This window comes from Balearica regulorum, chromosome 9 (assembly GCF_011004875.1).
Source record: "Balearica regulorum gibbericeps isolate bBalReg1 chromosome 9, bBalReg1.pri, whole genome shotgun sequence".
Lineage (NCBI taxonomy): Eukaryota > Metazoa > Chordata > Aves > Gruiformes > Gruidae > Balearica > Balearica regulorum.
Genome location: NC_046192.1, coordinates 760,332 through 782,813, shown reverse-complemented (window position 1 = coordinate 782,813; position 22,482 = coordinate 760,332). Strand labels below are relative to the sequence as shown.

Here is a 22,482-nt window from a genome sequence, read left to right as displayed (position 1 = left end):
ACCCCAGCGCAACGAAAACAGCCTGGTACAGGCTGCCAAACCAGCTCAGCTATGAATTCATCAAGTGCTCAGTAATGACCAGCAAACTACAATAAACTGGAACGTTACATCGAATCATTTGCAGGGTGCGCTGGGATAAGGGCACGACCAGGAGAGTTAACATCTCGATCTGCTGGGCAGTTAAATCACCTTCTAGCAGTGGGGACTGGACTGAGCTCCAAGTTGGCAGGTACAGAGACTAAATTCTGCTCTAACTCTTAAAAGAGAGAGGTGGCTTGAAGTAGCAAGGAGAGGAAGGTAGATGTTTAAAACAAAATTGCTAATGCAAATGGTACTGGGGTTAACACCCAGGTAAAATCTTGTCTGGCTGAGCTGTCCTTAGCCACTGAAGCACGAACATGAAATAAGTAGCAACTCTTGTGTACGAAGCAAGAGGGAGATGCGTCCTGAGGGACTAGCTCTCAAAAAAGACCTGCCCTCGGCAACGGAGGCTACAGCCTTCCAAGTTGAGGGCTGCGTCCTGCCATTGCTCCACAAAACAGGAACACTGGCTGTTCAAATGGCTACGCTTGCTTCTGTGACAGGCACTGCTGCAGAGCTGGCGTGTAAAAGGCTGGCTGAAAACTGATGCTACGAAAAGCCATCAGTTAAATAGCTAAACAGTGGGCATAGAATCTTAGAGGAAACAAGTTTCTTTTTCTACCTACCAGTGCAAAAATATTTGAGCCTCTGCCTGGCTCTTTCCCCTCTACATCAACAGCAGGTCCTGTCTTGGGAGGGCTTACGCCGTTTTACAAGCAGAGAGCTACTGTGCTGCTTGCAATTCAAGTAGCAGGATTGCTATGGAAGTGGTTTTTCTGCCAGCACACCTGCAGGTGCTCACCCTGGGGCAGGAACATGAACTTGGCAATGCCGAGCAGCCAGCCTCTATTCCATCAGATACACCGAAAGGAAGATAAAAAAAATCACTGTTACACATAGTTCAGCTTTTGCTCCCATCTGCCTTCACTGCCCAAACGGGATAAAAACTGCCATCATTTTCACAGCATCCCCGCCCGCCGCCACCTTCGATTCATGTGCAAGAACATAAGGACAGGCAAAGATTTTAGATCTGTTTATTCAGATACAAATTGAAAGCAGATGAATGGAGCACAGCCCCACTTCCTCTGCTGCCTCTTCCCCTAACTACAAGAGAGAAGAGGAGAAGCAGGCAGAAAGCAGCAAATAATAATTTAGTGACAGAAGCATTGTGGTTCCCAGTTCAAACCTCTGCTTTTGAATAGCACAGGGACAGTTAGAGCATCAGTAGGTCAGTCGTGGGGGAAATAGGTCATTTCTAGGCAGCTCTCAGCACCCTCGGGCATAAAAGCATCAACTGACAGGTTCCAATCCTCAACGGACAAAACAAAGCCACATAAACAGGTTTGCAGTCTGCAGCATGCACTACGGAAACTACATCAGCAACTTCTGCTGCAGTTTGCGGTAAGACGACTCTCCTCCATGGGTTACCCTTCTCCGGATTCCGTGCAGAGAAGGGCCCTGGGCAGAGCTATCATCCAAAAGTAGCTACAATTTCCAGTATAATTGGACCTTCTCAAGGCATCCTTGTCTTCATGGCCCTCTTTGGGATGACTACTTGAAAGGGGTTTCCCCAGGTTAGCTCCTACAGTACCTCTGTGCGTGCTCTGCAGGGAGGGGGAGCCAGCAGAAGAAAAAAGAAAAGTACTGACGCAGCCAGGAAGCCTGCTCGACCTTCAGGCACCTTTTCCGATTTGGAGAGGGAACATCTACCAGGAGTAGGTGGAGGAACTGCTGAACAACCCATTGAGAATACCTTGAGAAATTTGATAGCTCACATTTTTGGTACCAAGAGGATTAATTCCCTGGACACCATGCCAGCACACGACTGCCAGATCTCAGTTGTCCTGTTTCACCTCTCCCAGCTGTGGACTTCCCCCCCCCCCCCCCCCCCCCCCCATACCAGGGCTATGGAATCCAGTTCTCTGTTCGAAGCAGCTTTCCTGAAGATACTTGCTGTAGAGATCAATCCATCGTAGAAGCACAATGCTTTATTGACTCACCGAGCAAGAGCAGACACATTTTCTACTCTCCTTCCCGTCTTTCTGCTGTTGTTTAACCTGAGATTGAGATGGTTCTCCCCAGCAGCATGGGTCCACTCCACACTTTCCCAGCCAGCCTTTCGCTTATTGAATTAACCAGTCACTTATAAGTTCCCTCAACTTCCTTCTCATAGGATGTGAGCAGGAGAGGGGTACTACACCTGCGAGGAAGCGCCGTGTACCGCAAAGCACGAACAGGAGTTGGACTGTAGGAGGCCCGGCCTCTTGGACTCCAGGGGCTTCACAGCCATCTCGTTGGGATGTGTCTGCTGTTCATTTGCTTTGTGAGCTGCAGTCCGAGTTGGCCAGCGAGCAGAGAAGCTGCTGAAGGAATTAACTGAACATTTCACCTGCTAAATGACGGGCGGCTCTAGTTAAGCTGCAGAGGGGAGTCCTCACGTAAGGATTTAGCGCTCTAACCATTCCTGTGCCTCCCCCAGGCCAACCGACCTGCCGATGTAACAGACAGGCTTTGAACTCCCGAGCACCACTGCATCCACTTCCAGCAACTGTTTTCTGCTGAGAAATTCCAACTCGGGCAGTGAGGCTGTAAGACCCACTTGGTTCTTCATCCCAACGCAGATAACGCGCGCTCTGCTCCGAGGCTGCACAGAATGCCAGGATGGACAAGAGGCAGGGATGGCAGCAAGCGCCTATGAAAACCGGTAGCCCCAGACTCTCGAAGGAGCTTCCCTCCCCCCCCTTCTCCCCACACATAACACAGATTTGCAGAGTCAGTTTCCTATTTGATTTCAAAGGGACAGGATTTCAAAGTCTTCATCTTCCGAGTCAAAGAACCTTTCCAATCTGTCAGCGTCAGAGGAGTCTGCAAGAGAAAAAGAAAGCACTATCTCCGCAGGACGCACTGACCGCTCGGCATCAGTGCGACCAGCAGCTGGAGGGCAGCTGAATTTGAGTGTCAGGTGCCCACAAGTTCCAAAAGACTCAGTGACGTACCTGAGTGAGGGATGAGAACGCGTCAGTAGCATGGAAAATGCCCAGGAGAGAACTACGTGGTGCGCAGAAGGTGCGCCACATTTCACAGATCCCAAACACAGCCCTGGTGCAGCGCAACTCTGTTTTGTACAACCTTCCTGTGCAGCAGCTCTGCATTAGCAGAGTGTTCTGCCTCAAGAGGTTCAAGACAGGAGAACTTGCCCAGGTCTGAACTAACATCCACAAAGATTTCTGGCCCAAGTGAGCGAGTGATACAGAGTATTTCCCCCCACACACACCATGTATTAGCGACTTGTTTGCTGCTGTAGCTGCCTCTGATCCAACTACTGGGGAATGTAATTACAAGGAGAGGTAGTGTACTTGATCCCTGCTGTCCATCCTTCCAACTCGAGGCTAAGGAGGGAGCACATACCTAAAGGGGAAGCAACTTTACCATAGGGGAAATTCAGGCGAGAACATACGGGCAAACCCTAAAAGAGAAACCTGCATTAACTCCGGCTTCAAGAAAGCGCACACCGGATTTGGCAGAACAGGCAGCCGAAAGCTAAACCGCAGTAACTGATGGTTGGAGACAGCAGAAAAGCACATGGACGCAAGGCTGCAGACCCCCCCCCCCAACATTTTGTGACAAGCTTTAATCCCATAGTAGCATGTGCAAATGCCTGGTGTCACTGTTCTTGATCAAACTGCAGCGCCCATGGGTCCTGGCAGCACAACTTCCAGAGAAGCTCCTCAGAGGAGCAGCTCCCTCCACTTTTGTGACACAGCAGAGTACCCAACTGTCTGGGGAAAATAAAAACAAGGGGCTGGACATTGATGAGAGTATGATTAATCCTTCTAGTGAGGGGTAGGTAAGAGAAACAGAGCGGCCATAGCAGATGGGAGAGGCTCCACAAGCTAGGGAAGAGGGAGAAGGACAAGGAGCCCATTACAAAAACGTTTTTAAGAGTGAGAAAGGCAGCAGTTAGGGACAAGTTAATTCAGGCAAGGATTAACTGACAATTTAAGGGAATTATTCTTACAGGAAAGGACAGTGAGATAAGGACAACTTTGAACGTTCACGCTAAGAGAGAGAGATAGCAAAGAAGCAGAGGGTGCAGGAGGCCAGTGACAGGACGCAGCCCAAGGCCTGGTGGCAGGGTAGGTTTGTCCACGCAGACTCGCTCCTCTTGGCAGCAGTCAGCAGCGCTATCTCCTGCCATGTTTGTGCACGTTACTAACACGATAAGTAGAGCCTGACAGCCAAGATACAGCCCAGCACTTGTTCCTTCTTGCGTCGGTAGTGGTACATGCCCAGGGAAGGAGTGCTTTACACTGGGACTAAGTTTGACCAGCCCCGTCTTTGAGCGTTTTCATTACCTAGAAACTCAGTTTTCAGCCTTTTCAATGGACCCTTTTGATTCCTCCAAAAATCACAGATTCACATTGCTGTGACAGCCTACAAACTTGTTTTTCCTTCCCCTCAGTCATCATCACCATTCAGAGACTCATTCTAAAAATCATCCTGAGACACTAGTCGAAAGCCAAAGAACTAGATCAATTGACCTAAGAGCTCCAGATCAAACTCCAGGTGGAATGGGAACATGCTAGAAGTCACCGTGCAATTCCACACAATTTCCAGAAAACCGAAGGGACTGGCTCCCCCTTAGCTCTGCCTCCCTGCATGGCCTCACCTGGTGTGAGATTCAGGACGTCGGGGTTGGAGAAATGCGACGGCTGGCGTTCGACCAGTTCGAACATTGGCAGCGCTCCTCTTACCAGGGACAGCTGTGAAACAAGAGCAGAGCCATGAGAACCAACAGCTCTGCACTCAGGGTGCTCCGGGTCTTTAAGGGGTAATAATGATCTGTTGGGACATCAGTGCAGCTGAAAAAAATGTTTCTCAAATCTCTGACTCGCATCAGCAGCGGAATTTCAGAGCTATGCTCTTTATAGTAGTTTAATAAGCTATTTTCATATGCTTTAAAATGGGATCATGCTCTCTGTGGAGCGGTTTGGAAACATGACAATACCCTGTATTCCTTTCCCGGTAATATAAACACAAACCTTTTTGATTTGCTGGCACCAATCGTTAAAGTCCTCCTCAGTGTTGCAGAAGAAGCCCTGAAAAAAACCCAACAATTTATCTTTATATATTTTAGACTGATCATTTCAGTCATAAGGCCTTGTATTAATGCCAAGCACCACGACTGCGAGCTGTTACAACACCCAACTGCCGTGCTTTTAAACTGTGGCTGCCCTGCCCTGTTACACTGAACACTCCCCAAAGGCTTGATGTGACCAGACCATCCAAATGCTGGAATCAGCAGTGTAACGGTCTGCTCTACGGCAGAAGGAACAACCCACATGGAAACAAAAGGCAGCAGGCATCTTGGGTTCAACAGAAAACAAGCCACACTGAATCATAATGTGGATTCAGGAATGGATTCAGATCTGCCCATCAAAAGGCAGGAAACAAAGCCCAAACTAAACCCGAGAGGAAGAGACTGCCCCATGAAGAATGGCGTTTAATTGCCATGCGAGGGGGACTTCCCTGTACCAAACCACTTCCTGCACGAGGAGCTGCTTTACCAACATTACCGAAACCCACGGCAGCGCGTCCCCGGAGCACAGCATGCCCGTAGGGTACCCAACCCATCACCACTGCCTTTGCCAGTTCCCTGGGGAAAGGCAGAGCTGAGAAACAGAGGGACCACAAGACTGCTCCGTCGGGTGATCAGAAACGAGCAGCAGGAACGCACCACCGCGATGGAGGGGTCGAGCTCGGCAATGCTCATCCTGCAGGGAGGGTGCTGGCAGTGGAAGCTTTCGTCAGGGAGACAGCCGCTGTCGTTGGGCTCCACTGCAGGCTGCGTAGTGTGGGGATCCAGGTAAATGAGTTCCTCACCTGGACAGAGAGGCAAGGAGACATGATGAGGAAGAACCATGCCAGAAGATGGTCTTCTGAGAAGCAAACGGTGAGATACAAAGAGGAGGAGGAGCAGTGACAGAGCCAGCTCTCGAAACCCCACGTAGGAACCCACGTTCAATAGGGGCGACTTGCTTTCAGCCACTTTCCCAAATGCTTCTCATCCAGGCAAAGAGCCAGCTGCCAGCAGAACCACGGTGCCTGCTCCGCAGCGACCCACTGGGCTCAAGGCACAGGCTCTATTTGGGTACTGTTCCTGCACAAGCATTCCGGGGTCCTGCGTAAGCTCAAGTTGGCCCCAGGAATCCAAAGTGCAACCAGATTTCAGGCAGAAAGAGAAAATCAGAGGGAAGGAGGAGAGTAAAAGGACAACAGTTTGTAGGGCTTCAGGAAAGGGACAACTAAAGGACAGTTAAATCCAGCCAAGACCCTGAAGGGAGGTCAGCGCTGAACCTAGGGACGAACCTTTACGCACGCCTCTTTACAGGCAGGATTTAGTGTTACGCAGTGTAAGTTTATGGCCCATACTACAGCCACTGTTCAAAGCTACACCACTCAGGTCAGAAAGATGTTCAGTCCACAGCAGCCTTCCACGCAGGAAAGAGGGACCCTGCAGCACGCACCAGAGACCAAGCAGGAGAGCTGTACCACTCCACAGGCATTTTTTAACTGGGGGGAGACACTTGGAAAGTCTTTGCAGTACTCTGGGCACTCACCTACATAGCCAATGAAGTAGTGAGCACTGTTTGGTTTCCCTCCGATCACTCCCAGCGACTGGGGCATCATGAAGCAGTGCTGGAAAAGCAATACAGAAAACACACAGCTGACAGACAGTGAGACAGCAGGTGGCAACAAAGGCAAACATCCAGAAGTGCAGTGGGAAAGAAAGATGGGCACACTGAAAATCAGCAGAAACAGCCATTTCTGGAGAGAAGCTCCACCAGGAAGGCTGAAGGCTGCAACACAGGGCCTTTGAGGAACACAGAAGCAGCTCAAAAACACCTTTAGCTGCTGACAGGAACAGATGGGTGGACCAAATGGAAGAAGCAGCACTACTCCAGGACTCAGTCCGGGCAAGTCCTGGCTCTGCTGCAGTCAATGGCACAATCCCCTGGAGCTGTCATCAGGTTGTAACAGTGCTCTTGGGAGGAAACAATCATTCAGGAAACAGTTTAAGCTCCTTATCCAGCTACAGCATCCAGTCACCACCTTAACTCAGTTAAGGGCAAGTAACCTCGCTTGAATTTGGGGCTCTCTTGCCCGCGTAGCTCAGAGCTTGCTAGCATTAGGACAGCAAGACAACACACACCCTGTCTTGTGCCTGTACTCTGCACACCCTAAATCCTGCAGCCTCCTGATACTCCAACCTGCAACCCTCTGCCAGCTTCTAGCCTCAGTCTGCAGGACAAGCTCCAGCATCAGAGCTGCAGGGAGTTTGCAACACCACATTCGCTAATGCTCGGGTTCCCACCAAGCACAGCATAGTTGTGTGGAACAAATGCTTCAGCAGGTTGGTACCATCTAAACACAAAGAGGGACCGAGATTAAGTCGTGAAGTAAGATCCTCAAAAAAACCCCGAACACCAGAGCCCACAATCCCCCAAAAGCCCCACCCATTTTCCTGACTAAAGCCTGCGCGAACCCGTATCCTGACCTCTGACAAGGATTGTTTCTAAACGCATTTTTCTGTTGAAAATAGGACAATTATTTCTGAGTATTTTCGCCCCAAAACCAAATCCCAGAAATTACTTCATTCACAACAGGGTCCTTCATCATCAGAACACCAAGAATTCAGCTCCAGGTCCCCTACCTTTAGTGTTTCAATATAGGCTTCATTGATCTCTGTGAGCCCAAGGCGGAGAGGTATCAGCAGCACCAATGGTTTCCACAGGGAGAGCCTATCTCTAACCCCCGCTTCCTCTGGGTACCCGTTATAGAGTACGTCTGACTCCAGAGCAGGGCATGCTGCAGCTCCAGCACACGGGAAGTTGGACTGGCACAACCGCCCTACAGAAAGGGAACATGAGCAGAAAGCATCAGAAATAACCTCCGTTTCTAGACCTTGAGTAATTCTAGTTGAGCTCTGATCAACAATTGCTATTTCCTAAAAGCCTACGGCACTTATCAAAAAGAAAAGCTTTAAGAGGTCCAGTGCTGGGACCGCGTGAGATACGTACTCCCTGGAGGGCTGCTGGTAGGGCTCAGCGTTTTATTTAAGCTTACATCAAGATTACGCCAAAGCACGCTGTACTCACAGCCACCATCTGGTGGGCTGTTAAAATGCAAATTCTTCCAGCGGGTGAGCAGCTAAGCAACAACCTGTGCCAACAAGGTTGAACGAGTTGATTAGGAGGTCAGGCAAGAGTCCTGAATTCAGAGACCGTGTAGGAAGAAAGAGAAAAAATCTGGGGTGTTCAACTCCGGGGGAGTTCATGGAGGATATGGAGACAAACTGAATGAGGAAAGCGCTACGGCTTAACACAGGAAACATTCCCCTGTAATTAGCGCTGTAACAACATACAAACACGGTGTCTGCCTGGAGCAGTTGTAGTTTTCCTAAAGTTCACTAAAGCCTTCAGAAATTTTAATTGGGGACCATTCCGAAGCTACTTTAGAGACCTAAAGCAGGATGATCATTACACTCTGCAATTTCAGTATGGGTTTTGGCTCTAAAGACACGGGGCAGTAAAACTCCTCGGGGCATACGCTTGACATAAGCGCTACGCATCCTCATTCTACAGGCTTGACAAACACACGGCCAGGCTGCAATGCAACCACATTATGTAAATGCCGGTACAGAAACACCTCCAAGCCTACCTGTCTCACTGGCCAATTTCGTTACTTCCTGGGTGTGTGAAGACAAAACCCAAACCCCAAAGAAACCCACAGCACTTTAATCATGAAGCCAAGGCAATTAGACAAAATGCCAGAGGCTCATTTAATTTATTCCTGGCCTAAGCTGAATGCCAGGACACTCTGGCAGGTAGGACACAGTGTAAACAAACACCTTCATCCCCCAGCCATTTCAGCACATCCTGCGCTGCGATATGAACATATTTAAGCCAAGTTCAAGCAGCAGGTAGCTCGGCACAGACTAAATTCACCTTGCTGCTTTGGCAGGCTTTGCAGCGCCGTGGTGCCCCAGCACAGCAGAGCCTGCCCAAAGCTTCCCAGCTGGATCCAAACCATTTACCGCAAACGTATTCCTACTGACCTGCCACAACGCCTCCCTCGCTACGACTGTCAGGTACCGGCTTTGCTGTCTGGGTTTCTCACCACCCTTCTGATGTGCGGGACCCTCCAAAGCCCAACCAAGAGCCCCTCTCTGATACAACAGACTGACTCGGAAGGGATAAGGATGGATGTTTCCTCACTGCTGTAGCAAAAGGCATCTCCTATGAACCTTCAGCTGAACAGTATTTGACAGATGCATGAAACAGCATTAACTTCTGAATGCTTTGCTATCGACAGATGTTTGGGGCACAGGATGTATCACACACACCTACAGACATGTAACACATCAGACCCACTCCTCAGCGACTTCCAGGCCCTGAACAGGTACATTACGATTCACATTTGAGGAAAATAAACAAACACCCCCTGCACATCACAAGCTGTATGGACACATTACTTGAAGCAGTGTGCAGTGCTAAACAGCCAGCGCCACAAAGACAAGAGCCTGCAGCATGCCCAAGCCTCGCAGCCAGGGTGCTTCAGTTCTAGAAGTAATGTTTTCAGACTAAAGATGAAAGATAAATCCAATTTCTGTCTTCACGCTGGCCCTTGTTTAAGCCAAGGGCATCAGCGCATACCTTCACAGGACTACGTGTACCTGAGGTTAGACAGGCACCTCCCAATCAGATCCTGCATTTCTCAGCCTCTCAATTGAGGCTATCCAGTAAGAGATGTGACTTTGTGAAGTGACTGTCCTGCACTCTAGGGACAAATTGCCTGTTAACTGATTTTGGCTCAGTGGCAGCCGAAGCCAGCCTAAATGATGCTTGCCATGATCTCACCCCATAACCTCGCACCAGCTCCAGCACTCAGTGGACTGTTCTACATGCTGTTTCGGAACACTAACCTGGCAGAAAACATCGCACGGTTTCGTGCTGTGTAAGCGTACTGCCTCATGAGTTAGTCTAAAGCAAGCGAGGGGAAGGCTTGTGTGGCCAGGACCATGCAGGACTGCAGCAACCAGCAATGCAGGCGTTTAGCTTTGGTTACTGCAGCGCTGCAGCCTGAGCAAGCATGCTAGGGATGCACACATCACACAGCTGCGCGGCCTCCAGAGCCATCCTATTGTTAGGACGCACCAAAAGGAGATAAAAAAAAAAAAGAAAAAGAAACAATCAGTGAGCATTCCTTAGAAGATGATGAGAGATCCGCTTCAGAGATGGATTCCCTTCTTCTCCCACCCCTGCCAATTTTGTTCATTTTCCTCTTCAGCGATCTGTTCCAGTTTTATTACTCTGCCTAATAGCAGAGATATTCCTACCCCATTACACGAGAGAGGAAGCAACCACGTACTGCTTGCTACCTGTGGCCATAAACAAGTTTGACACTACTTTCCGCGCAGCTCCCGCCTATTGTCTGAAGGTCACCTCTCCAGACCCAGAGGCCACAACACCAAGTCAGAGGCTTTATTAGATCCAGGAAAAGTGAAATAAGGGGCTTCCTTGCCCTGGAAAGCAATTCTCATCTGGTTTTAGCACACCTGGCCACAACTTTAAGACAGAGCATTGACTTTATGCTTGTTGTGTTGTACTACTATATGCTCTCCAGTTTTTTTTCTGGCTTCTTGCTGCCAGAGGACATACTACATTCTACCTCCATGGGATACTTACGGATTTCTTCCATCACTACTGTGTTGTCCATGGCTATATGGACTGCCAGCGAGCTCCACGTATCAAAAGTTGCAAGTTTTCTATAGGAAAATTTAAAAAAAAAAAAAAAAGTAAGGATTAGTTACAACTACAAGACAAAGAGACGGTGTTGTACCAAAGAGGAGAAACTGGATTAGGAGAGATTTGCTTTCATCAATTATGCTGTAAAGTACGCTTTTATACACGTATCAGAGTTGTAGACTTCATTGCCGCTAGTTGTTATGGCCGGAAGAACAAACAAGATTGCAAACGGGACCACGCCTGGAAATTTGTCCCTCAGCAGCTACTACGTACAAAAGCCCTGATACAACCTCCAACTCAAACCCATTAACTGCTGGTTATCAGAAGGCAAGACAGCACAGAAAATAAATAATAATAAATGAAAAAAAAAAATTTTTACTTTCTGTAGATATCTCCTGATCACCTATACCAGATCCTGGGCTAATTCAGCATACGGTCTGACCTGGGAAAGCTGCTCATAGGCAATCCTGGCCTGTTCCAGGGAACTACCTGCTCATCTAATCAAAGTGAGGGAAGAATGGTGACAGGAGGGAGAATGTTTCTCAAAATACAGTGTGTCCCAGTTATTAAAGGCAATTCATGCTCCAGCACTGCTCTCATCCTCTGCCTGTCACCATGGAACCTGGGCAGCAAATATTAATGCTTTCCTCTGTGAATTAGTGACTCGATGGCTCGTTGACGGCTTTTTGATAACGATGACACTGTTGTCAGGTCAGCAGAAGTGACTCAGAGGCTAGCAGAGATCCAAACAACGGCAACGATCATCTGCTCTGACACTTGCTCCTGGTTCGCTGCAGAGTATTGCACATTACTTGTGGAGAGAGATTTTTAGGGATTGTCCTCAACTTGAAATCTGTTTCCTCGCACATCCTGCCAGCATCTGAATAACAGACAGGCTCCTTCCTTCCAAGTTCCTGCCCACGCGGATCGATAAAGTCAAGGTTGTCTGCTAACAGCATTAAACCAAACAGTTGTGCTTCAGTCAACAGGCAGAAACCTGTAGGCTAGGAGGTACTGCAGACCAAATGACCCCACTGCTTGGTTTGACAGATATAAAGGAAAAAGACAGCACTTACTTGAGCACTTGTGCGACTGTGTTTGGTCCATACCACTGACCTATGGATTTTCCCTCTCCAACTCCCATCTGGGCTACATCACAAGAAAAAAATGAAGTAATTTAGCAGATGATTTCACCTACACTGCATTCCTTCCTAATCAGAGTTTGTGTTTAATAGGGATGAAATCTCACTTGGAAACATTTTTGAGTCAGCAGAATCTACCCCTTCCTGGAGTTTCCTGTAGGGAACAGGCTGTTTCTCGTTTATTTGCCAGAGAAGTCGGTATCAAAGTGAGATCCTTCCTTAGCCCATTTGCTACTTCTCAGAATTTCTTCACCCAGCAATCTCATATTACAAGGCCCTAGTGAGAACAGCAACCACGTGCGTTCCTCTCACCTTGGCTCGCTAGGATACGGAAAGCAATGCCAAACATAACCTAAAGCATTCAGCAAACCTGAAAGTCTTAATGGACTCAACAAGAAAAATCCATCATAATCCATAATAAAGTGTGGTAGTTTTACATCACGTCAAAAAACAAGCAGCGTGGTATTATGCACTAGCCAACCCGCTAGGTTGTTGGTGGGTTGTTTTTTGGGTTTTTTTTTTAGCTAAGCTACTGAAATAAACTTGGAATGATGTTCTGCAAGCATGGGAAACCCGGACTGAATATCCCCACGCTCTTCAGCGCCCAGCACTCTTACCTATCTGGTGAATGGAGTAGTAGCTGTCTTTTTTGTCAATGAAGGCATTAAGAACACTGAAGTAATTATCCATCTGCCTCTTCCCTTTTATCCACCTCCAGTCTAAGACAGACAAGGGGATATATGAAACAAAACATGATATTTATTAGCAACTAGAGACCACAAGCTACAATTCTCTTCCCTGCACATCAATCAGCTGACCCGATTTTCATGTTGCTGTCTTATTACCAAGCATCTGAGGCACTCCCAGCACTAAAGGATTAATTTTAAAAGAAAAGTAAACTTTGTCACAGCTGGGATAAAGGAATATCATCCACAGAAAACAACAAATAAACAATCAGAAAACACAAATTGTATCTCTATCCCACAGATGGGAAATAGGATTATAATTTCTCATTGACAGATGTGAGCTACATATTCTGGGGAAAAAAAAAACAAAACAAGTGACCTCACTACAAAATGGTCAAAAACCCCTCTGGTACAGCTGCTCACAGACCAAGCATGGGTCAAGCGCAAGAACAGAAGTATTCAGGGAGAGGAGACTACACTCTGTGAGGGCTTTGTGACAGAACTGAACTATAAACAAGAATCAATCTACAAAGCTGGTTTAAACTTCAACTATATAATAAATCCTTCAAGAAAAATCTAGCACGTGCTTGGCTTCAGTGGATTTAGCTAGCATGTTACAGGGCTCTGCTTTGTTTTAAGGCTATATGTATCTATCTAGGTAGAGTTGTAGACAGCAGGGAAAAACCTGCTGGAGGGTTTCTGTTCTCTCAACAGCCCTGAACTTGAGAAGACTGAAGAAAAAAGTTATAGAGCCCTCAGTAATTCCAAGCTGTGCCCTTGTTATCTGCTGCCCTTACAAGTACTGCACTTGTGGGAGCACAGGGCCCTGGAAGTCGGTACGGGCTGTGCACTGGTTTACCTCTTCCCAAATGCCGGCAGACCAAGGCCTGAGCAAAGATCATCTGGCCACACCGCAACATACAGCCCCAGCCAGTATCAGACGTGGGACCGGTTCCTCCTGTAAACGAGGACAGAAAATAAATATGGAATGAATAGTAAAACAGTGCCAAGAGGGAGAAGAAATGAAAGCACTAGAGTCTGCACGGGGTGGCAGGTTCACCCAAGAAACCAGGCAGGGAATAAGGAAATATAGTTATCTTTGAGTAACTTAGTGGTATCCCTGAAAAACAAACAAACAAAACCCTCTAACGCTAACTGAAAGAGAAAAAAACCTCAAAGGGAAATCCAAACAACTCGACTAGAAAGACAGCTGAATTTCTCAGGAGCACAACAGCCCTGCAGCCTAGTTGCAGACTTCCAGCCCAATTCAGAGACACTTTTCTACACGGAGGTGCTTGTTACAGGCAACTTCTTGTAATCCTCATCTTGAGGAGGCAACTCATCATGCAAAACAGATCAGTCCCAAGGAAATCCCACATCATAAGCAGCTATGACTGGATGAGATTCCAAAATGAACAACATAGGCCAAAAAAACCCCAAAAACCTATCAGCCAAAAAACCCCGAACAACCAAAACACCCCAGCAACGAAAAAACCCACATCCTACATAATATTGCGGAATAAGCTGGATATTAGCTCACACTGGAAAGTCTGAGACAAAGACCTCAAGGCTGGAAGCATTTCCCTGACAGAACTTCAAAAGAAAACTGCTGCTCCTCCACTGAAGCTCTGGCTGTTATTACAAGCTTCACAGATAAAACGTTTAGTGTGACCACAGCAAGTGAGCTGTCTTACAAGCACGCAGTCAGCTGCGCCTTAGCACAGCCAGTAGAAGTAGTTTCTTTGTAATGCTGCTTTCTTCTTTCGCTCCTATGCAACTACTCTGCATGAAAAGCACAGGGAGAGAAATCACCCCCAAAGAACTAATTAATCAACTTCTGGAAGGCCAGCAGCTATCTTCTCTAATTTTGCTAGCAATTTATAATATATGCAACATCCAAAATTGACAATGCTTTACAAAATGAGCATAACACATTCCCTTTACTCTCTGAAGAGCTTAAAATATTTAAGTGGGCAAGCACAGAGGGCAGTGGCCAACAATAAAAGGGATGACTGGGAGAAGAGACTGGGAGAAAAGGATTACTGTATGACATGCAAACTGTAGCTGTACTGTAACTGGGAAATGACTCAGAAACTGGGGTTTCTTCCCGCCCCTCACCTTTTAACAACTCACACAGAAACCCCAGTCACGTTTGTGAGCCATAGTTAATCACATGCTAACCCTTCAATGTCAAACGTGTGTTTAGCTATGGCTCACAAACGTGAATTTAAAGGGATTAAACTGCATCAAAGATGTCTCACAGCTTGTTAGGCAAAGGGTTTCCCAGTAGGGCAAGAACAGAAAAAGCCAGAAGGCTTAGCTGCCAAGAAGTCTCCTCCAAATCTGAGCACTGTCCCCATCAACCACTGGGGATGACATTGACAGTGGGAACAGGGATGGGGCTTGGAATCCCACTTACCTGCTCTCAGGTCTCTTCTGATACACCTTCCACCCGGCACACAAAACCAAACCACAGAAGAGACCATGCAGAATATCTTAAGGAATCAAGACATCCTTCTTCAAGTTCACGGGGAAACATTCCCCATATTACTACAGTTCCTGTGTGTAACAGCCACTTCAAGCATTTAACTCCCCCCCCCCAAACTAAAACCTCACATATTAGTCTAGAGCAGATGCACAAAGGCAGTAATTTTAATCCACTTTAATCTGCTTTGAGCCCAAGACTATCTTTAAAAAAGATTTCACATTAGGCTTGTGTAGGACCTAATGAACATGAAGAACAAAAATCTTTCCATGATTTTTCTAGGTAGGCTTCCCAAACTCTTTCTTGCATCCTTTTAAAAAAAAAAATCACTGTTATCCCTCGTACCCAAGGGCACAAGGAATTCTCATTATCAAATAAACAAAAAAGTCTATCCTACCAATGAAATGAAGTGCATTTCAGATTCTTATAAACAGAAGTGCATTAATGTTATGCTTGTGGGGATGGTTTTATTAGGTAGAGATAACTGGGTTATCATCATTTCCAGGCTATACTTGGACTCGTCCACAGTACGTACCGATAGCAGGGAAGTTCTTTCTGTAGGTGAACCAAAGCCGAGAGGTCACATCCAACAGGATCTCTTCTTTCTCTGAAAAAATTCAGCATCGAAAGGCATGCACATGAGGGTAGCAGCAAAACATGGCTAAATCCACCTCCCACCCACCTTCCCTCATGACAACAGCATCCTGCTCCTCACTTAGACTGTGTGCCCAGAGAGGCAAAATGTGCCTGAGGAACAGGGCCACTGTGCACAAGAAACTTTCTTTTTCCCCTGAAATAGCTGCAATCAACCCAAAAATGCCACGGCCTTAGTCAAATTATGAAGCAGTAATCCATTTTCTTGCCTTTCCCGAGCTATCCCCTTGCCTCAACCATCCTGGCCTCATGCCACAAGTCCCAGTAACCACTAAACAGTAACTTTCTGCACAAAAATATTCCAGAGTCCACAGAGATGGCCAGACAGAAGCATGGCACTTACGGTCTGCATGCTCTGCCAGCTAACAGACTCTGCAGCGTGCTTACACGGTTTGCAGTCACCTTGCTGCTCAGAAAGCCAAGTGCAACCCTACTCGAGTCCTCTGGAGCATTACAGCATGTTGCATCGTGCATGTAAAATACCTGTAAAAACACTGTATTTCCGGCCAAGGATCCAAACGGGTTCTTTGGTCTCAGGGAAGTCTTCATATTCGAACCTGAGAGTATCATAGGTAAGAGTAGCTATAAAGAGACAGAAAAAAATTATATAGCTTTCATAACTTTTCCTTGTGTTTTAAAAATCATACAAAACTACAGAATCAGAGTTGCTGCGGCCCAGCAGCTTACACCCTCAGAGCACCTGGCTCTAGCTGGCAAGAAACGGTACGGCTGCCCCTGCAACCACCACCTCTGGAAGGCACGGAGAGCTGATGCAGCCCTGGCTCACTCCTGGCTGCTCTGCAAGCAGAAAAGCGGAGGGATTTCCAGGTTAGGTCAGCTCCAGGTTCTGCCCGGTGCAGAAAACGGTCAAAAAAAACCATCTAGGACTCTGTTTCCCAGAACAGGCACCATCGTGTGTGCCATCAGCAACGATACCAAGGTCCTCTCTTCAAGTGAGCAAAGCGGTTGAAGTTCTTCTTCCAGAGAATGTATTTTTTGGTGGCGGAACACCAAAAGCACAGATCACATTAAGATGGGAACTAAATCTTGCTCTGCAAGTCAGTCCCTCCTCAAGAGGCAACAAACCCAGCAGAAGTCATCACCTGCACTGAAAAACCAGCCTACAGCTCCAAGAGGGGTGATGTCACACTAAAACCTGAGGAACGCCGAGATGTACATGGTCACAGGCGATGGACAAACCTCGTGCCTGTTTTACTGGCTCCCGTCACAGCACGGCATCCGCCAGTGATATCTACCTCCTCTTACCCGACCACTGCAAAACCACTCAGCAGCATAGGCTGCCCTTGGATCAGGGCAGCTTAAGGTTTTGTGCAACAGGCACAGGCAATGGGGAGGGAACAAAACACAACAAAAAAAAAAAAAAAAAAAAAAAAAAAAGAGTTGGATGAACTGGGCTCCACCAGGTCTGTGTTTCGAAATCAGGCACTTTAAAGTGGTCTGGGAACACCGGCAATGCACCATTGAATTTTGTAGGTGTCAATTCTTTAACAAACCATCTACAAAATTTAAAGCAGAACTAAGCCAGACTGTTCTGTAACTGTTTAAGCGGCTACTGAAAATATCTCTCACAGCAAACCAATAAAATCTGCAGTAACATGACACGAGTTTAAATAGGGCAACAGACTGAACAACCACAAGCTCCTCTCAGCCCCGCTTTCTATGCTCCGTGGTGCACACCTCACTTCTTGCTTACCAGGAGGGTCACCGGCTGCTTTTGTCTACACAGAAGACCTTCTCACAAGTAGAAGATGTTCGCAGATGAGCTTTCCTCCCAATCATTCCCTGCTTAGCTTTCCAAAGCATCATCTGGAGCACCAGTAAATAATGACTTGGCTGATTTGCATCAAGTAAACTCCAGCGAGTCACTGCAAGGTTCTGCTCCCCCTCCTTCCGACATCTAGAATACTCCACGTTCTGCTAGGGCAAACAAGCTACGCAAGACATTTTGGTACCTCATCAGCCTTCTACCCCTGGGCTCTCTGACCAGAAATTCCAATTCCAAATGTCAAAGAAAATACATCAGTAGCAGCAGCAAGACACCATCACTAAGACGAGCTACTGTTTCAGCAGGAACCCTGGCAATAGTGATGAAAATAGGCTCCTAAATCAAATTTTGAATAGACTCTGGACCTAACCCTAGCCCAAAAGATTTAAGTCACATTCATTGTGTGAATTAGGCTATACATTGTTTCAGGCACCTTTAGGATAGCACGGGCCACATGTTCCCATTCCCATCCCATGATGTGGCTTCCCACCAGCCAGCTAAGCAAAGCAATTCTGCTTGCACAGAAAAGTTGCAGCACATGAATGCAGTCTTTTCCTCTAACACACTTTATCACTGAAATTAGGAATTTCTTTAAATGTACTAGCCAAACTTTCCGGATCCCCAGCAGTCCATGCTTTCTGTGTCTATCTTCACTTAATAACTTGGCTTGCTTTGCCCTCTCTCTTGCTCAGCATGGAGATTTCTTTCCAGGGAAGGAAGCAACGTGACTTCTGCAGATGTTTTCAAGTGTGCATCATTTTCCACTTTCTCCCTCAATTTGCAGAAGTTTCCCTTTGGGATGAGGCATTACAAGTTTATTCTGACAGCTCACTGGGAGCCTAGTCATTCAGATTTTGTAAAATTCAGTGCGTTACCAAATACAATCTTAACATAAAAACTGAAGTGCTCATGTTTTAAAGCTCTGAGGAGGATTTTGTGGTTTATTTTGTCAGCTCTCAAGCTCGCCACGAGTCCAGCTCTCTGTCGAGAGTCTCAGATAGCTTAAATACGATGACTGAAACAAGGATGACAGAATGACAAAGTGAGAGAAACAATCACGCCACCTACCCAGCCCTCCTTCCCCTTCCTAGTGACGCTTCCTGGCCTTCTCAGACGTCGCACCCTCTGCGGCTCCACGTTTCACAGGGCGCCAGGTCCTTAGCAAGCACGGAATTTACAACCGGCAGCTTCACAGCAAGGATCTGCTGAAGTCTTCGCCCCTCGATCAGAGCTGGGAGAGGAAGGGGTCAGCAGGCGGGAGGGATTCCCAGGCTGCCTGCTGGACCGGCTGCGTATTCAGGGAATGCAGCACACGCAACATGCCATGACACTGCACATTCAGGAGGAGAGTCCCAGGCTGGCAGTCCTGCAGCTGAACGCCCGACATCTGGGCTCTGTGCAAAGCTCCCGTGGGTCCGGCCGCCTCCGAAACATGCGGTCAGACATTAGTGTAAATGTTGGGGGTTTTTGGAAGGAAATACTTGCCACCATGTGAAAAGGCACAGCTTCTAAATGCAAGGAGTTAAGGTTTCACCTTCGCAGTGAGGAAAATTCAAGTGATTGCTCCGAGTTAATATCAGCAATTTTATAATGGGAGCAATAAACTCCCCACGAGGCTTGAAGCCACTACGTGCTTCCCTCACAAACATCTACCTTCACACGCTCTGGCACTTTTTCAATACTATATACATTGTGCTATTGCCCAGATGAGATAAATATGTGCAAGCGGGACCCAAACAATTCAGGCAAGGGTACAAAGAGTGTCAGAGCTTGCACGCGAGTCTTTCTCTCTCCCTTAGAGGCAAAAGGTCTGAAAATAAATAAAACTGGAAATTCACCAAGCAGAAATCCTATTTGAAGACGCTCCTTTCAGAGCTGCAAAAGCTGAGTGAGATCAGCAAATTTCTCAGGCAGCGCTCCAAAACTTCACCTTCAAGAAGCCCTCAATCTATTTTAAATACCGACCTCTGAGCATCCAGGACAGCAGCGCAGCAGCCTTTGCAGAATATCCAAGCACACAAATACGACAGTTCAACTTCTTTCCGTGCACAGTGGATTTACAGTTAAAAAGCCGAGAGTTTCAGCCCTGCAAAGCAGACCCTCAGAAAGACAGCCTCGCTTTTCAGGAGCCTCAGGCACGCTGTGAAGAACGCCAGGTTGGCTGGATCCCTGCGCCATGTGCACACTTAGCACAGGGTCTGGCTGTCCCACAACAGCTTCTCACCCCACACCCTCCCTAGAAAGCCCCGACGGAAGAGGCAAAACTTTGTACACACCACTACAGAAAACACCTGTGTTAGCCTAGGTAAAGGGATTCAAACTAAAACCGCATTAAATGCCAGCATGAAGCCTGAACGTTTGAGTTCTCGTCTACTTTTGTGCGTGTGGTTAGATCTACTCAGTTATAAGATAACAGGCCACATCACAAAAGCCTGCCTTGTACGAAGCGCAGGGAGCAGACCCTTGATGCGCCCACAGCATCGGCGGCTTTTAATATCAGTTTTACCAAACAGAAAGATGCAAAGCGGCACACGAGGATGTGCAAGATTATCGCAAAGCTACGTAGCATCATCTTGACATAGATCAAGAAAAACTGTCTCAATACATGCAATGAGGGTAGAGGGTGAAATCTTGCTTCCCTTCTTATGCTCTTAAGTTGTACAATGAAAAAGCCGAGCTAAAAACGTTATCCCAACTTGTAATTAGCTCCCACAAGCACAGAAGCACAGCCAGGCGCCAGGGAGCAGACCCTGACTGGTGAAGCCAGTTTGCAAATATGCTGAAGGCAAGATACGTGCTTACGGCAAGTATCAAGCCCTTGACAGCCACTAACTTTACCTGCTTTACCAAAACCAAAGCTACTTGGTTTTCTATCAACTTTGGGAAACAAGTAACAACAAGTCAAAACTTTGATGACTCAGGTAGAAATATGGCAAGTGACATTCACTCCAGCATCAATCACCCTGGTTACAGTTCGCCTGCACAGCTCCGTTTAGTCGAAAAACTTTTCATACAAAATACTGAAGCAGAGATTTGGAGCATCACACTGACAGAAAACCAAGCTCTGCAATACCTCCCTTCCCAAATTGCTTCTTGGGCTTCTAGTCTCTCCCTCTGACACAGTAACGCTCCTCAGGCAGTGCCTGCGTTGGCTTAGAGACATTTCCCCCCCCTCCCCGAGTCCTTCAGCCTCCAATTAACATCACCACAAAAGAATCAGAAATGGGGTGGACGACCATCTCCCTCGGCTGATAAGGGTACACCCAAGAGAGCGGAGAGGAAGAATGCTACTGGATGTAGGATGTTTCAAAAGAGTCAAGAAGAGAAGGTAAATTTATTGTGTTAGTAAAGCTCGTTGCCAAAAAACCAGCTAGAAAACATAAGAACAGCCTGAACCCTTATTTCTAGCCTTTGCAGAAGAAAGATGGAGTCTTTTCTTTCCTCTAAGCTCTTTCAAACAAGAAAAATCCTGATTATCTAAGTAACGACGAGGAGTTGAGAGACAAAGAAAGAAAGTCACTCAACGGGAGACCGATGCCTTCTTGGAGGCCCAGGGCAAACCGTTCAAAGCCTGCCTGTCAGGTCCCCGACCATCTCGGGAGCAGGGCTGGACATGAAGCAGCTTGAGCTCTCGTTGCTCCACAGCCCAGAGACTGACCTCCTCTTTGCCCTACTGTCTCTCACAGCGAGATTTTTCTTCCCTTGATAAGCCTTCTAACGCTTACACAAAGGGAAAGCAAACACGTCTCCCGGCTCAGGTTGTGTAATTTCACTTGCTGGAATGCGTTTTGTTCCCAGACGCGAGAGACGGGATGCAACGACGCGCAAGGACGCACCAGGCGGAAAGTCGGGACGTTATCGACCGGACCGCGCTTACAGCGGCACCACCTGCACCAAGCACAAAATCAAGACAAGACAGCAGTCCGGAGCTGTGGGTTCCCTCCACATACACGCGCTCGCCCGACGCGGAGGAGGAGCCCAGGCAGCGCAGAAAAATAGTCGTTATTATGGAACAACGCTTATCTCTGCGGAGGGCGGGTGGAAGCTGTTACTACGTGAAGGCTAGAAGGAAGCTTGCCTCAACCCAAGCACCCGCAAACTTCTGGTTCTGTCCAACCCCCCTGGCAGGCGGCTCTGCCGGAGCTCTCAGGGAAGGCAACACCCGCCCTGCCGCCGCTCGTCGCCCTCCGGTTCGCTTCCCCGGGCGGCCCCGGCCGGGCCCCGCCGCCAGACGAGGCGGAAGAGCCCAAGGCTCTTGAGGAACGAACCACGGCGGGACGGATCCGCTTCCCCGCTGAGAGGGCCCCGGCCTGCAGCGGCGGACACCGGCGGTAACGGAGCCGTCACGGGGCCGGCGGACCTCCGCCTCCCCCCGCACCCCGCAGGGAGGCGGCCGGGCCCCTCGGGCCCCTCAGGCCGGCGGAGCGGTGCCCAGCGGGGCAGGGGCCGCACCTCAGGGCGCCGGGGGAAAGGCCGCGCCGCTCCGGGCCTGGGCCGCCCAGGGAAGCCGCAGAGCCTCAAGCGGCCGCCGGGCCGGGCCGGGCCGGGCCGCGGGTTCCTGAGGGGAAAAGCGGCCGCGCTCCCTCCGCCGCGGCGCGGGAAGGAGCCGCCGCCTCCGCCACCCACCTGCGTCCATGGCGGCGGCGGCCCCGCCGAGGGCTGCGGCCGCTGCCGTCCCCACCGATACATACGCCCCGGCGCAGCCCTGCGCGGCTGCTGGCGCGAGCGCGGCGCCCGCCCAATGGGAGCGCCGCTCATCGCCGGCCTCTACGGCGGTTGGCTGTCGGCGGCGCTCGTCACGGTTCAGCGCGCCGCGCGGTTTCCTTCGCGCACTGGGGGC

At 48.5% G+C, this 22,482-nt stretch overlaps 1 protein-coding gene across 1 annotated transcript; it reads right to left on the bottom strand.

The window, feature by feature from the left end:
* Positions 1-1,099: 1,099 nt before the first annotated feature.
* On the bottom strand, positions 1,100-22,413 carry ATG4B (autophagy related 4B cysteine peptidase). Its single transcript, XM_075760662.1, has 13 exons — positions 22,269-22,413; positions 16,340-16,438; positions 15,738-15,809; positions 13,577-13,675; positions 12,649-12,750; positions 11,966-12,038; positions 10,830-10,909; positions 7,796-7,992; positions 6,702-6,780; positions 5,819-5,964; positions 5,124-5,180; positions 4,751-4,844; positions 1,100-2,946 (listed from the first exon to the last, which is right to left on the bottom strand). The coding sequence occupies exons 1-13, from the start codon at positions 22,276-22,278 to the stop codon at positions 2,873-2,875; spliced, it is 1,182 nt and encodes a 393-aa protein (XP_075616777.1). The 5' UTR covers positions 22,279-22,413; the 3' UTR covers positions 1,100-2,872.
* Between the last annotated feature and the right edge of the window lie 69 nt (positions 22,414-22,482).

Bases quoted from the DNA above. Each gene is read 5' to 3' on its own strand.
- ATG4B (XM_075760662.1), bottom strand. The intron at 12,751-13,576 runs GTAAACCAGTGC...TGTCTGTCTTAG, and splicing joins CTGCCGGCATTTGGGAAGAG to ACTGGAGGTGGATAAAAGGG. The intron at 4,845-5,123 runs GTTTGTGTTTAT...CTTGTTTCACAG, and splicing joins GGTGCCAGCAAATCAAAAAG to CTGTCCCTGGTAAGAGGAGC.